Source organism: Anopheles maculipalpis, chromosome X (assembly GCF_943734695.1).
Source record: "Anopheles maculipalpis chromosome X, idAnoMacuDA_375_x, whole genome shotgun sequence".
NCBI lineage: Eukaryota > Metazoa > Arthropoda > Insecta > Diptera > Culicidae > Anopheles > Anopheles maculipalpis.
In genome coordinates this window covers 15671270-15687213 of record NC_064870.1, presented here as the reverse complement: position 1 = coordinate 15687213, position 15944 = coordinate 15671270, and the positions used below count along the sequence as shown (strand labels likewise).

At 41.6% G+C, this 15944-nt stretch overlaps 1 protein-coding gene across 1 annotated transcript; it reads right to left on the bottom strand.

The window, feature by feature from the left end:
* Positions 1-403: 403 nt before the first annotated feature.
* On the bottom strand, positions 404-11875 carry LOC126563927 (uncharacterized). The gene is made up of 4 exons (XM_050220745.1): positions 11818-11875; positions 5281-5493; positions 4962-5171; positions 404-2127 (listed from the first exon to the last, which is right to left on the bottom strand). The coding sequence occupies exons 1-4, from the start codon at positions 11873-11875 to the stop codon at positions 404-406; spliced, it is 2205 nt and encodes a 734-aa protein (XP_050076702.1).
* Between the last annotated feature and the right edge of the window lie 4069 nt (positions 11876-15944).

Below are 15944 nucleotides of genomic sequence, written 5' to 3'. Positions count from 1 at the left end.
AAAAATAATTCAGTAGTGACATACAGATGTTCCTTATCTACCTTCTTCTTTTATGGAAGGCAGCGCGATTGGGTTTTTCGCACCCAGGGAACAAAACACATTTTCGTTGGTTGTGCGCGCATATACACGCACGGTACACGTTGAGAAAACAACATACATACATGACATTCCAAAAAAAAAATCGTCAATAAAAAAATCCTTACACAAAATAATTTCATAATATCTTTCAAAAAAAGATACGCATCTTTAAAAAAAAGCTATAACAAACACAAAGTAAAGTCGACTAAAAACTACCCAACTAAAGTGGATCGAAAATTGCAAACAGGAAGGGATTGGTGCTTTTGTGTCGTGTTGCCGGTTGTCCGGTTGAATTAGCTTAGCGAAAATAATGTAAATTATGAGGTTAAACCTTCGGCAGAAGGGCACCGAATAAACGCGTAAGCGTTTGAATCGAAGCCACTGCGACGGTTTGCTGCGCCGGAGCCGTTGGGATGATCTCGTACAGTGTCGCGACAGCGAAAGATACGGCCGCTGTCGCACGGGCAGCCTCCTGAATCGCGTCGTTCATAGCGGTGATCCCTTCCTTCTTCGAGCCGGCAGATTCTGTTACGGGAGCATCGCCGTCGGTGGTGCTGGTGGTGGTGTTGGTGCTGTTAGTTGCGTTGGCGGCGGCAGCCGCTTCGGCTTTCGTGCCAGCGGCAAGGGCTTCCGCGCCCGCCTTTGTCAGTGTCTCGATCTGGGCGACCAGTTTGGCGGTGTGCTCCACCTCCTCCTTGTTTTCTTCCTTGCTTTCCTTGTTAGCAGTCTCGGTTGAGGGTTTCACTTCCTGCAGGACCTTCTGCGCGATCGCTTCGGCCGCCTTCGCCGCCCGAGCCGCCAACAGTGTTGCGGCATTCACTTCCGCCGCCAACTCCACCAGCAGGTTGAGGTGCGCGGCGGCGTTTGTGTTCGCGTCAGGATCCTTGTCCGTTGCGGCGGTATTGTCGGTGTTATTTGCCAGCTTGGTGCAAACTTCGGCAGCTTTCTTGGCGGCCCGGTTTGCAGCAGATGTGACTGAGGTTGCATCATTTTCATCGAATTCGCGGGACTTCGGCTGCAGCTCACACTTGAGCTTGACCTGCTTCAACTCGGTACTGTTCTTCTGCGGCACCGAGATGCGCATATCTGCCAGCTTCTGTAGCAGCTCGTCCACCTGCACCTGTTCTTCCGCATCATCCCGCTTCGGAAAGATTAGGACACACCGGCCGTTGCGGTTTTGGTTAATTTTAGCCGGATAGCAGTCCCGGTTGCGTAGCTCCTCTTTGAACTCCTTGAACGGCACGGAGAACATGTTTGACACTCGGATACGGACGCCATCCTGCAGCTGAGGCTTAAGCTGCCGCGGTGGCCGGGATGAAGGTTTCTGTTGCCGCACACGGCCACCGTTATTGGGCGCGTTCTCGCCACCGCCAGACTTGTTGTTCGTGGGACGCATCCGACCACCCCTGAACGGACGCTTTCGTCGCTGTGACATCCCACCGCCGCCGCCGCCGCCATTACCAGTCGAACGCTGTGCGGGATTGGCGTCCCCGGCACCCCCGCGATCGTAGCTTGTGCGCGGTTCGGGTTCAGCATCATCATCGCCACGATTATATTTTGGATACTTGAAAGATTTCGAGATAAACTTCTTTCGAGCCCGACCGCCAACGTTCGAACGACGAACAGCGAAGCTCTCGACATCCGTATCCTCTTCCTTTAGCTCAATCTTCTTTCCCATGTCCTCGAGATGCTTTTTCAGCGGCTTCAGCACTCGCATCACTGCCAATCGACGAGAGGAAAGCAGACCCCACTGAACACCGATCGTGCGCTGCTCCGGCCGCGGATCGACACGAATCACACGCGTTGGCGTGACGATAAGGTCGACGGTAAAGTCATAGTCTTGGAACAGCTCCGTCGGAAATTCAGGGAACACTTGTTTGTCAGCCACGGTAGTGGCGATCACGGTTTCCCGTGTTATTAATCCCAGGGTGTGCAGTACGGCAATGCTCAAATCCACGTACCCGTTGCCCTTGCCAATGCGCTGGCCACGTTGCGACACAGCAACGCATCCGACCACAATCATGTCCAGTGGTTCGGCCTGATCGATAGCTGTTGATAGAGCGAAATATGCACATCATTATCGCTTTGAAAATACACATTTAATAAACAACCGTCCGTCTAGAATCACCGAGTCCGCAACTGATTAAATCGTTTAGAAAAAAAATCCCATCGATCGCTAGCCAGGCTTTTATCATTTTGAATATTGCACGCAGTAGTTTTGAAAATGTGGTTTCCAATGTCGACATCATTGTGTAGATCTTTGCATTCAATCGGAACGATTAGAACCATGGTGAGTTTAGGTTTGCGTAAAAATGTATAAAACGAGCGGGATTGTAAGCAACGAACCGCTTTGGTAGAAACCCGTCAATTAATAAAGACACTATTTTTTTTATTCGCAATAGCGTCCCTAATAAATCCTTTAAAACGCCGCGTTTTTCTACAGTACAATACATATATTTTTTAATTTCTTCAGGCACGGCCTGGTTGTAATGCCGGAAAATTGATAAAATAATCCATAAAAGCTCTGAGAAAGTTGTCCGTCACCAGACCTGACTATGCTTATAAGAGGAAAAATCACATGCTTCCGACCTATGGTGTTTGGCATTATTACTGACTGTATATGACAAGCATTGGAATCTATGATAACTTCAGCTAGAAAGTCTGAACTATCCTACCAAAATCCCCTCAATGGCCACTCAATCAGTACAGGTTTTTTTTCCCCGGTTTTTCGCGGTTCACTCCCACTTCGTTTCTCGGATGTCAATAAACTTGTGCGATTACTTTAATGTAATAATATATTATCATACTGCTCGAAATTAGGTTCATGTGTGTAAACCTGTCTTTCTCTGTAACGTTAGAGGCCTGTAACGTGTTAATACGCGATCCCATGTCGATGCAATATTCTTTATAGTTTAAATATTACTCTTCTAGTTTCCAGTTTCGCACACAAGCTGTTTCATGTTATAGCGTTTCAAAGTTGACACCATTTAAAAAATGATAATGTGGGAAATACGGGCATTTCAAGCAGTTTAAACTTTTTTTCAATTTAACACTATACATAATAGTGACAACACTATCGTTTGCTTGTGGTGCTGGTTATATATGAACTAAATGTCATACAGATTCCTAAGTGCCGTAATAACATCCTAAAACTATAAAATAAAGCCAATGTTTGACGTGATGGTAATTTATCATGTGGGAATAACAGCGCTAATGGGAAATAGTATTCATACAACATAAATGAACTAGCGATACAACGTGCTGATAGAACTTGGCGTCCTGTGAGATATCAAGCTTGCTTACTTTTCGATATCACTATGAAAACATAAAAACTAACGACAATAGGACTTTTGGTTTAGTTCGTAAAATGGCTAGTCAATTCAATGATTCTGTTAGTATAAAAACACTGTTTGTAGTCTAACTCGTCCTATCCTTAGTTTGGATTTACTGGTTACTTTCGATGGTCCATGTCCAGAATCGAAAAAATCCAAAGGTAAATGTTTAGGTACGCTATAAAGCTGCTGCGATGACCGAACAATTCTGAGATTCTTTACAGAACGCGGAAACATTAGAAAATCGTCGTGTAAGTTCCAAGATATTTGTTATTGCAAAACTATTATTAAAGGGATACATAGATGCACCTCACCGTCTTTGCCCATAAAAATTGGTATTGTAACGATGTAAGCTTATCGCTTAAACACGTTCACAGTGTTTCTCGGTCACTGGTATTGATATATGATATTGATACTGACTATTGCTGATCGCAGATCGTATGCAAAAATTAGAACTTGCAGGAACTTGTTTTAATATTTTTACAGCAACAAAACATTTTTTTTACATCCGGAAATTCTTTCTTGAATATCAGAGTTTTCACCAATCAAATTGAACTGATTAATGGGTCAGATGAATAAAACGCGTTCATAATAACGCCCCTTGAATTAGAAATTCTTGAACATTTTCTATCAAACACTCATCTGTTCATTCCGTATAAGTTGTAGCGAATATCAGCAGCTTCGTCGCCTAACGCCTCAATTGGTGCTGGTGCATTCATGACAAATTCACCTACATGGGCATGAACCTTGTTTACACTAAAGATTATTTTATTCCAGTGGTAATGATTGAGATAAAAAAAAACTATATACCTCGCAATATTTGCTACTAACGACTGGATAAAAGTGCTGGCATCAATTTATAGCAATTGAAATATTTCTAAACCTTGCATTCTATTCTTCAATCTTTAAGATTCGGTATTTCTATTTTGTAGCTTTGTAGCTGTAGTTAGATCAAACAGTGCCATTTTTTTTATGTTTCAAATACAATAATTAGTCAGGTCTTGTAAAGCTTTATCTACTCTATACGACAGATGTTAGACACTTTAATTCACTACTATCTTTTAAAGCAGGTTTTTAGAGCAAAGACAACTCGACTTGTTGCGCATCATTTGTGGGTCCCAACGTAAGACAGGAAGAACAGAAGATGCGAGCTAGGTAGAACTTTTCGACACACCATATCCGAATAATAAATAAAAATTCGTAGTGAATAAAAATGCCGAATCCCGGCTGATTCCCCGGTTGAGTGGCCAGTTTTTATATTATTATTTTCTACTTAAAGCACTAACGCTTTTTGCGCAGGCTAATTTTGGCTGTCGGTTTACATGTATGGAAAGCTAGCAGCATTTTAGCCTCAAAACGTGCAAAGCCAATCGGTTTGACAGTTTCACAGAAACCGTTTAAATTAAAGAAACCGATTTATTTTCTAATTTTCAAGCTGAAGCCATCATAGACTCAAATCATGGAATCATGATTTGTATGGATTCTTCGCCCATCGCACCCCCCCCCCCCCCTACCCCCCTTTCCCATTCGAATTTAATACGATGTACATACCGATTTCCTGGTATGTGTCCTTGCCGGCCAACAACTTTACGATGCCTCGCGTATCCGCAAGGTCAATCTCCTCTAGATTTTCTGATCCCTCGATCTTCGCGTATAGGCATTCGGACTTATGCCTCGGTGTAACGAACAAAGTTTTGTTCGCCTTCAGCACCATGATCTTTACCGCTTCCTGGGGCTTGTCGATGTCCACTTTAATATTTTCTAGAAACGGTGGTGATAAGACCAACAATAAGGACAACGTTACAACAGTTACTATTCGCAATAGTGGACGCTGCCATAGGCGAATCTAGGCTGCTGCTACTATACATACTCGCTTCCTGGAACTCGGGCGTATCGGCGAGTCGTTTAGCCGCTGCAAGCGCTTCCGGGAAGAGTGGTACCTTTCTCTTTATATAGCGCATAATGCCTACTTTGCCCGAGTAGAGCCTTGTTACCGCCGACCAGGCCAACTTACGGTACAAACTTTTCGTGGGAGGTTCTATTACATTGTTATCGGGGTCATCGTTCTTTGCTGCTTCTTGAACTGCAAAGGAGTAAAATCAAAGAAAAATGGAAGGCAAAACAACGAATTAATAAAGATGGGCAGAATATGAATTTTAAACTAAATATGAGAGTTTTTTAAAATAAATGTCCCTGAGCCGCGTTGTTGCAATAGTGTAAGTAAACAGCATAAGAATCTCATATGAAATATCTATTCAATTGTCTTGTTTCAATTGTCGATAAAAATTGTAATGTGTTCGAAATGGTAATCACACACAAGTACGCGTGGCCTACTTGTACAGCAGTTTGCGATCCGTCGAATGGACTTTTCCCTACCGACAAAATTGTCTTAATTGCCACTTACTAAGGAATTTGTTAATACAAATTTGCACTAATAGTGACGTAGTTGGCCGATTTTCTCAATAGTGTTGTTTACGCTGTGACTAACGCGTAGCCGTACGGATACGTTTTGACTAGCGTATAGCCGTGTAAATACGTTTTGAACAGCGTGTAGCCGTTGTCATAAAAATGTATTAAACAAATCTTTTCCAAAAACTTTCTAAATTTACAACACAAGTAGAGAATTGGGAATAATTCCGTGAGTCTGAAAAATACGGCCACGACCAAGTTTCTACTTGCTTTCGACAGATCTTCTCCTCGTCGAAACAAATACGATCGAAATGCACCATACGCTATTTTATTATAAGGTATGACGACACGAAATATCGCGTCCACGATACTAATTGTCGACAGAATTATCGACAGTTCGAAATTTTGCTAAATATTTCTAGACAGGTATTTCGATTTCGATCGACAACGCATTCCTTATACGATACCAAGATGAGTTCAGTTCTTCCAAAATGAATACTTTTCAACAGAAGAACCCTCTTTCGATGCGAGTATTCAATTAATTTTGTCGACGATCACCGTGTGTGTGTGCAGAAGAACTGTGTGTATGTATCCATTGTAAATCCTGTTGGATTGATAGATGATGTTTTGAAGCGTTAGTTGATTGATGAACTCCAACAAAATCGATCATCCGTTTGATCGGTTTGAGAAACACAGTTTTGATTGCAGATTTGATGGTCGGTCCCGGCTCGCGCATGTGCAGTAAATTTTCGTCACCTGAAACAGTGTTCTATGCGTTGGATGTACACACACAGCAAACACACAAGCTTAATAGTCATGCTCTCACTAATTAAAACTACTATCCGTTAATACACTCCCAAACTCCGAAACACTCCTTTCGAACATGGTATATTAAACTAATAAAAAAAAAGTATTATCGGGTACAAAAACAATGAAATAGGCACACAAAAAGAAAAAGTTAAACATTAGTAACTATTTAAAGCAAAAATTTGCTTAAACTAATCGTCTTTAGACTGTAATTCACCACGCTTAATCTTCTTACTCAGTCGCACTTTTGTCGCTGTTTCATATGAACACATGTGAAATAATTTATCCAGAACAAATATACGGGGTGGCATCGTAGAAGTGATACACTCGACCAATGGGAAGTTGCTTTTGTTGTTTATCGACAAAGGCATGAAGATCAACAAAGAATACTATTTAGAACACGTTTCTCCAAGTCTCCATAGCCCATGAGATTTCGATCTTTCAGGAGTGTTAGAAGGAACATTTCCTGCCATGCTTCATCAGCACATCGAAAATGGTCTGATGTCGTCTGCAGTCTGAATCTGTTGGACCTGCAGCATATGGGGATACATACTTGGGAAGTTGAGTGACGTCAAACATTTGACTTTGGACGGATTTAAGAAACGGTTTTATTTAACACGTTGACTGCCACATCACCCATTTCGTGGGTGATAGTAACACTTCCTACGGGGCCGCATCACCCAATTTTTGGGTGATGATAGAAGCGCTCAACGTACCGTGTACAAAAGACACTAATACCATGCCGTGCTTGCGAAAGACCCCTATGAGCAAAATCGCCATGCTGCCTCGCTCTATCTTTATAACAATCACACCTGTCAAAGCGCGAAAGCATGACGAATTTGATCGTGGGGACGGTCCAAAACCAATCGATTCTGAGAATTTTTGTTGTTGATTAGCTTCAGAACGGCCCGGCCGTTTATCTAAATTCTTAGAAAATACGGTAGTCGCCAATTACTTGCACCTTGATAACCATTTTCAGTTTCGTTTTGATCTTGTCGAAGTCACACGTAACTCTATTTTGTCTGAACATTTCACCGATCACCGATCATTTCAAATCAACCTGCCAGCAATATTTGCAAATCTTCGGATAAAAATCATACCATCGCCATCCGGAAGAATGATTTGGGTAGACCGATGCGCCGTGCTTGTAAACGATGTTATTCCTTACGCAGAAATACAATGGACAACGCGAAGGCTCATGGTCCCGCGAAGGCTCAAAATCCTACACCGCAAATAATATAATGAACTAAATTATGAATAAAAAAATTTAATTTTTCTCAAATACCAATAAAACTTGTTTTTTTCATCGTCCAACAAAACTTATAAGAAGGATAACGACAAAACGGCTAGCCTGTTCTCTCCTGAACACAATACATTTCTCTTCCTTAGAATCATATTGCTGGAAATTTCCGATGCGCTGAGCACCAACACATACGCGTGAGCCGTGCGCGGTTTGTGTGGCCTCACGAAGAATTTCACTCAAAATTGCTTGGCAGTCAACGTGTTAAAGATATGGGCCGAATTGCCAGATGAAGAATTTCCAAAAGCTTCTACGGGCCGTTAGCTAGTGCAAAGGGGACAATGTTGAAATAAATTAAGTGAAATTCAGATTCAGCAGTAATAGATGTTATTTAAATCGATTTCGAAGAGAAATCAAATCGGAAGTTTTCATTTTATTACACAAAACAAAGTGTATCTACTTTTACGATGCCTTTCTGTAAATAGAAACCGTGATCAAATTCTCTCTCCACATTCCATAAACCCGGGGCTATTAGTGTTTTGCTTACGTTTTGAAATTTGATTTATTTTCAAGTAGGATGTTGGAAATATAAAGAGTCTGGACATTTTATAACAAGTCTGAACATCGTACAACGTGGCTCCACAAAAGGTACCACACAGGCATCTGAGTGTGTAATATTTTGAGCATGCTAGGCAAAATTCTCTATTAACCTTAGAGCTGAAAAGACGATTATAGACAGCTATCCGAGGGACGGTAGAGGTCTTCATACGGCAGGAACCTGAGTTCAAATTTCTTGCGGATCCGTCCCCCGTAGTGAGGACTTAGCATTGGGCAAGTCTAATAAGCCAATTCCAGCCGGCCAAGCCATGGCTATTAGAGGTTTTCATGGAGGGCTTTTGGTTGTTTGCTTGCTCTGGGAATATCTCAATCATATTCAACAATTTGCAAGAAAATAGTGACCAACGCGCCTTTCTCGATCAATATTAGAAGAAAGTAGAGTGGTAACGTTGCACATACTATTGGAAATCTGGGGCTGGATATACCGTTCATATAATGTTTAGGGGGCTAAAAGTGAAAAGAGGAGAGCGAAAAGAGGAGAGCAAATAGAGTGAAACAAAACCGAGGATGAAAACAGTTATTCGCATTATACGCGTACTGCTGTACATACAAACACACACACTCACACTGCTGCAATGTTTAAGCTATTTTGGGGGTGCTGCATTCGCTTTTTTGCGCCTCCTCTTTTGGGAGGCACAGACTATAAGCAGAAACAATTGCTAATTACGAACCCTAATCGGAATGTGGATGTCCTTATACAATGCCGGGCTTGCGTACTCCCCCACCATCGCCATCGACATCACGTACCAGAAGAGACCACGTCCCCCTCCCCCCCCTCCCTCGCCCATGCGGATTCTTTAGACTGGTGACTTGCGGAGATTTGTGGTGGCTAACCGCTAAATTCAGTCACGAAAACCCATGTCAGCCTCCTGTGGGGGTGTTGATGAGAGGGGATGGTAAGGGTTGTGTGATGATCGATAAAATGATCTCATCGCAAACCCGCGCTCCCGAAACATTCCTACCACACACACATATACTCCCGGCACATTGTTGGTGATGGTGAAATGGGGAAATCAAAAAAGAAAATTTATGTGCCTGGCTGGTTGACGTAGCTAAGATACGTACTTGATTTTTTTTTATAACAAAAGAAAGCAGTAAGAAACCGACATATGGGTTAAGTAAAATGCGTTGATGCGTTCATATAGGTTGATGGGGAAAAATGGGCATTTTTATGATCGATTCCACAATTCAACTGCCCGGCTCACACAAGATTCTCTCAAATGCGCACGCGCGCGAGGAGTGTCCATTTTTCCCCCATTTTGATAGTTTTCGTGTGTGCGGAAGGAAGAGGACGGAAACAAGCTTCCATGATGATCGCCGTGGTGAGAGAACTGAGCGCGCACGCGTGAGATGCATCTTCCATTAAAGCGCGCGCACGCGCACTTCCATGTATGAGATGATGATCACCTTTTTCACGGACAACGCATTCTCACCACCACTATTGTGCGATGTCTTCCTCATCGATTAATGTGAAGGCAAATGGCATGGAGGCGTTGAGCGAGCGATGGCCGACATATACATAATACAAACTCCGTACGTGTGCGTAGCGCTCTCATAATGCTCATATCGTGGTGGGTAGAGTGAGCTGGTGTGCATACTCCGTGCAACGGGCGATCCGTTTTGAAGATGTATAGAGAAAAACTTAGGTGATGTGTGTATGTGTGCCTGTGGACTGATGTGATCAACTAGCACTAAAAAATAACCGGAGAAATTTCTTCTTTTAAAGCGATACTAAGTACGACAATAAAAGTTTACTGGGTGTTCCAAGTACAATAAAATGCTGCTGATCAATTTTCGATCATATAAAAATCATATTGGTTACAAGAAACGAAAAGCAAAGGAAAAATTACTTTTCAAATTAACACCAAAACATTTACCAAAATTAATACCAACAAATGTGAAGTAGATAGAACTATATTACCAAACTCTTGAAAGGATATATATTTCTCAGAAAGAGCTACTGGGACAGGTCGGTGCATTCCAGTGTGCGCCATTCCCATTCCACATGCATGTAGGTGTGAGATGTTTGACTTAAAAACATGTCTCACCCGGCATGACATCTCATAAAGAAAGCACGGCATTTCTCATGCGTATGTATGTGTTTGACTGCAGAGCATTTCCGACACACGTGTCATACGACTACGCACATACCACACAACCCACTAAGGCTAACGCTACACGCAGGTGTTGGCTACCGAAATTCGTCAAAACCGAGATGAAAATAACAATGATTTCATTCATTTCTGCCGGTACGAAAAAAAAAACAAGCTGGTGTGTGAGATGACTTCATCCCGGCTTATTCCGGTGGTGAGCGTAGAGTAAACGCGTGTAATGAGAAAGTATATGCGCAACGTGAGACGATGCACACCTTTTGTCACCCTGTGGCACATGATGTATACGATCCAGCAAGCGCCCATCGGCACACGATCGTGATTGGCTTAAATCCAGTCTCTATAAATAAACGAAATAACTTCTTGTCGCGGAAAATTTATTTACAATTGGTTATGACGGTACAGTGTCGCGGAAAATTTACAACTTGATTTTTTTTATTATTCGTATTCTCGCCTCGTTTCTTCACATATGGTACTATGAAAAAATAGTTTTAAAAACACAGTATGTTGGTGTTTTGCAGCACTGCAGCAAGTGTGCAGCTACAACTGGACTGCCACACATGCACGCACACACACACGCCATCACCAACACACTAGTGACTAGTGTAGGCAGATTCTAGACTCGGAAGAATCTATCCCTAGAAAGATTCGAGTCTTGCGGAATTGACAGATTCGACTGGAATTCTATCCGATAGGGTTTCTTATACGATTCTAGCTTATTTGGAAGGGATTGGAGGTCTTAAAAATGTCCAAAGAGTACGGGCCACGGGGAGATTTAAAAAAAAAAAATTGTCACATGACTGTAAAATTATCTCGCTTAGAAATCCCTTTTTTGAGAATTTTTGTGATCAGCAGCATTTTTGCTGAATCAGACAGATACCCCCCCCCCCCCATATCCCTTCCTGTAACACACAAAAAATAGCGAATCCGTGACATAACCTGACGGTTTCGGGAATTCTGATATTCTAATCTTAAATGCCTCCCTCCCAACACTCCAAGCAACGCATCCATATAACTTAAAAAGATGGAAAGATGGATTCCCTCATATATTCCCTATATTCCACGCACACCTCATTAACCTGTATTAAAGTTGCGCTGAAAACAGACGCGGTCATACAGAATACCGGAACAAGCTGTTCCTCCCTTTACCGTGCTGAGCATTTCCTTCTTCACAGTGCTATAACCCTGATGAAAAAAAGTAAATCCTCTTATTATTACTTACCCTCCTCCTTCGATCGGTATTTCATCCACGTATCATCGTCGGAATCGCTGTGCACCATCTTGGTGTTTTTTTTCTGATGTTTCTCTTCCGACCGCTTTTCGTCCGTTATAATGACGGCAACGGATTTTTATTGCACCGGTTTTGGTGGGGCGCGGGGGGTCAGTTGTTGAAAACGATTCCTCAACGGTTCGCGGACTGTAACTGCTGCTGCGTATACGCTAACCGAAGCTCGATCACGCACACGCTCACTCACGCGCACTAGCAGTAGCCCCCGCTGTGGATGCGTCCTTTTTTGTTTCAACTTTTATCCGTTCGTTTGTCTAAGACTGTATGCTGGAATATGGAAAAGTTGAGAAATTAATGTGCGGTAGAAGAAAATATTAAGCTGTGCTGTGTGTGTAGCTTGTTCTTCATGGATTTAATTCTCCTGGCTAGCGGCGCGGTCGGCCATCAACCACATATACACACAAACTATCTCGCTTACATGCAGGTCACCCAGAAATAGACACGCATACACACCCATACACAACCGTACGCGGCTTGGTATTGTAAAAATTCATTCGCTTTGGATTCGGTTCATTTGCGAAGAGGAAGAAAAAGACGGCATTACTTAATAAGGAAAAAAGTTATCTTAAATGGCTCCATTAGCAAAACACGCGTCTCTGGAAAATGAACTGTTGCCACAAACAAGATACTGCATCAAAAGTGCGAAACAAATTTTACGTCTCCCTCTCCACAAACACGCAACGGCAGCGTTAAAAAGGAAAGGCGAGGCCTGATGCTTCTGCACACGCATACACACGCAGCCGGCGCGTAACAATTGTGCCCTGCATACTTCCTAACCTAACAAAAATGCAAATGGCGAAATACTTACGTTCAGATGCTTGTCTCACTTGATTAAAAGGAAAAAAAACACAACCACAAACAATGCTAACGCAAAATATAGAACGCTATCCGCCCGAGCGCGGGTTTCGCCACTTTGCACAGTTGTTTTTTCTTGTCCGGGGAGAACCTTTATTCGCTTCTCGCAGAATGCTTTTAGGAACTGTGGTGTTTGGATGCACAGCACAAGAGGTAACACGTCCGCTTCACTCAACGTTTGGTAGTTAATGATGTTCGCGTTTCGGATTACAGTTACTTCTCGACTTACGCGGATAATGGGGACCGGAAAAATCCGCGTATCTCGAATATCCGCGTAACTCGAATACTGCCTGTCATATAGTTTATACTTCGTATCCAGAGGTCGAGTTCTTGTGTCCATGTTATAAAAAAATTCAAATATTAAATTTATCCGTTAATTTGAATACAATGAGTATTTTTCAAGCATTATTGCACTAACGGGTATAAATAAAACGAGTATTTTTGGCTGATTTGTTTATTGACAACATATTTATTTAAGTCTCGCCATGTTTCAGAAACATTCACTATTCAATTTGTACTTTAAAAGGAATTAATGTAATAAGGAATTAATGGAATTAGGAGGTAATAAGGATGTTCAAACTCGACTCCGAGTGTGAATTATAAACAGAGCACGATCCCCACTTACGAAGGAAGAGCATTCGTGTTGGGTACTCAGTCCGACCAAAAATGTATAAATATGGGTAACGAATAAAACAAAACTCTCTTACGAAAACGAACAGCACAGCGGTAATTACTACTAATTTACAGCGAAAAAAAGCATCCGAACTTTCCAGCTCGTACTATAGATGTAATGAAGAATTGAAGTAATAAAAATATCAAACACAAAACTTTTTCCATCTTCATGAAGTTTGATTATGCTGAGTTTATCGGCGAATGTAATAGCACATTTCTTTCGTATTTCACTTTTATTATGGATATTTGCCATTTTTTATAACTGTTGAATAAGGATTCAAGGAACAAAATGCGTCTTCTTCATGAATGCTTCTAATGACTTTTGACAATTCCCAGGTGTAGAACTTAAATTGGTACAATAAACCTAACAGTATCGCGTAAGTCGGATATTGACTGTACTCGAGTTACGCGGATTCGGAGATACGCGGATTTTCAAGTTTGACAGCATGTTGGGTTTATTATACCAAATTGAGTTCTCCCCCTAGGAATTGTCAAAAGTCATTAGAAGCATTCATGAAGAGGCCGCATTCACTCGACAGTCTGACACTGTAGAACTCACACACGTTTTTGAAATTTACGTTACTAACGCCTACAGTATAAAGTGTCAGGGAAAGTGATCATCTTTACATCTTATTTCTGATTGAGGCAGTCTTTAGAAATAGTAACCGACAAAACAAAAAATACGCTAAAGGGAGAACTTTTTAAATAAGGATAGGGGTCCTAGATCCTGGGGGGGGGGGGGGAGGGTATACCCCTCAGAAACTATTTCGACACACTGACCGAACTCGGTGAACCCAAGCGAAAAGTAGGAAAAAAACAAACATGGCCTACAATATTTCAAACCATGCGGTCGAAGAAGAAAAAGTGCTAGTGATGGAATCGGTAACAGAGGGCAAGGACCTTACAAAGTGCAACCCATTTCTATTACAAAAAGTTATAGAAAATGCTTTAGGAAGCAAACCAGAGCAAGTGAGCCGTGTACGCGGAGGAAAACTGCTGATTAAAGTTTAAAACGGAAAAATGGCAGAAAAAGCAATAAAAATAAATAAAATCCCAGACACTACAGGAGATATTAAAGTGAGAGTGTATGAGCATCCAACCTTTAACACTACCAAAGGTGTAATTCGGTGCCCGGACATAGAATTTATGTCTGAGGAAGAAATCCTTGCTAGCCTTAAGGACCAGAAAGTAATTGAAGTGAACATAATGAAAAGAAAAGTGGAAAATGAACTAAAAAACACTAAAACTGCAATTGTTACTTTCAACACTACCAAAGTGCCGCGTTCGGTTGATTTTGGGCTATATCCCCTCTTGGTTGACCAATACATTCCCAAGCCAATGCGTTGCGCCACATGCCTTAAAATAGGCCACACAAAAAAATGGTGTAGAGGTGAACGCACCTGTGCCACCTGCAGTCTACCTGCGCACGAGCATGAATGCATGCAAACAAAATGCGTATCATGTGCGTATCACACTTCTAAACCAATCACTGAGAAGAGTGACAGGGTGCACTAGGACTACCCCCATTAATTCCTTACATGCAATTGCTGCTGAAGTTCCATTCCCAATAAGAAGTAGATATATAGTCGCTAAGCAGCTAGCCAAAATCACAGCGCAAGCCTCAAGGAACGCTCAAATTTTAGCCCAAGTACCTGATCAAAGCAACAACCAAAGAAGCTCGGCAATAGAACAAATATATAAAGAAAACGTAGACATTTTCAAGAAAATAACTAAGATAAGTTTTAACAATCTAAATAACAACTATCTTTACATTCACATGAGGACTAACGTTCCAGGTTTAACTGTCAGCAAAGAAAACTGCAACACCATAATAGCTAAACAGCTAAGCATAGAAATGATTATAAATGACGTTTCAAAACTTAAAATATTCAGAGATGATAGCAAAACCAGCAACGGCTGTGGAATAGGCTTGTATATTAGAAATGACAAAATTCTCGTTTTATTTATACTCGTTAATGCAATAATGCTTGAAAAATACTCATTGTATCCAAATCAACGGATAAATTTAATATTTGAATTTTTTTATAACCTGGATACAAGAACTGGCCCCCTGGATACGTAGTATAAACTATATGGCAGGCAGTGTTCGAGTTACGCGGATATTCGAGATACGCGGATTTTTCCCGTCCCCATTAATCGCGTAAGTCGAGAAGTAACTGTTAAGAGTTATTCGATTTTAAAGTTATGGGCTACCCGAATAGCCCGGTTGCCAGGAATAGGATATTTTTTTGGTTACCAACGACAGGGTTAAAAAGACAATGCTGAATTCTTCTCATTCAATTCTTCTTTGTTTTATTTAACGTGAGGGGTTGAGAGGGATCTTGCGTTTTAAACATTAACGTCTTGAAAGTAATGCTAGAGCATGTGAGGGGAAGAGAATGGTTTGCTTACAAAAATTTGTTTTCAAAATTTTTTTACGTACCCAAAAATGACGAAAAGCTGATATCGCTGCAGTAAGAAAGAGAAAAACGAAATACCCTGAATGAAAAACAGAGATAGCAAGAACAGTGGCT

What these genes read in the sequence shown, in the direction of transcription:
- LOC126563927 (XM_050220745.1), bottom strand. Translation starts at nt 11,875, where the DNA reads ATGGTGCACAGCGATTCCGACGATGATACGTGGATGAAATACCGATCG. An exon ending in GCCCGAGTTCCAGGAAGCGA is followed by an intron (nt 5,172 to 5,280) that starts GTATGTATAGTA and finishes CACCGTTTCTAG; the next exon opens with AAAATATTAAAGTGGACATC. An exon ending in GGACACATACCAGGAAATCG is followed by an intron (nt 2,128 to 4,961) that starts GTATGTACATCG and finishes CTCTATCAACAG; the next exon opens with CTATCGATCAGGCCGAACCA.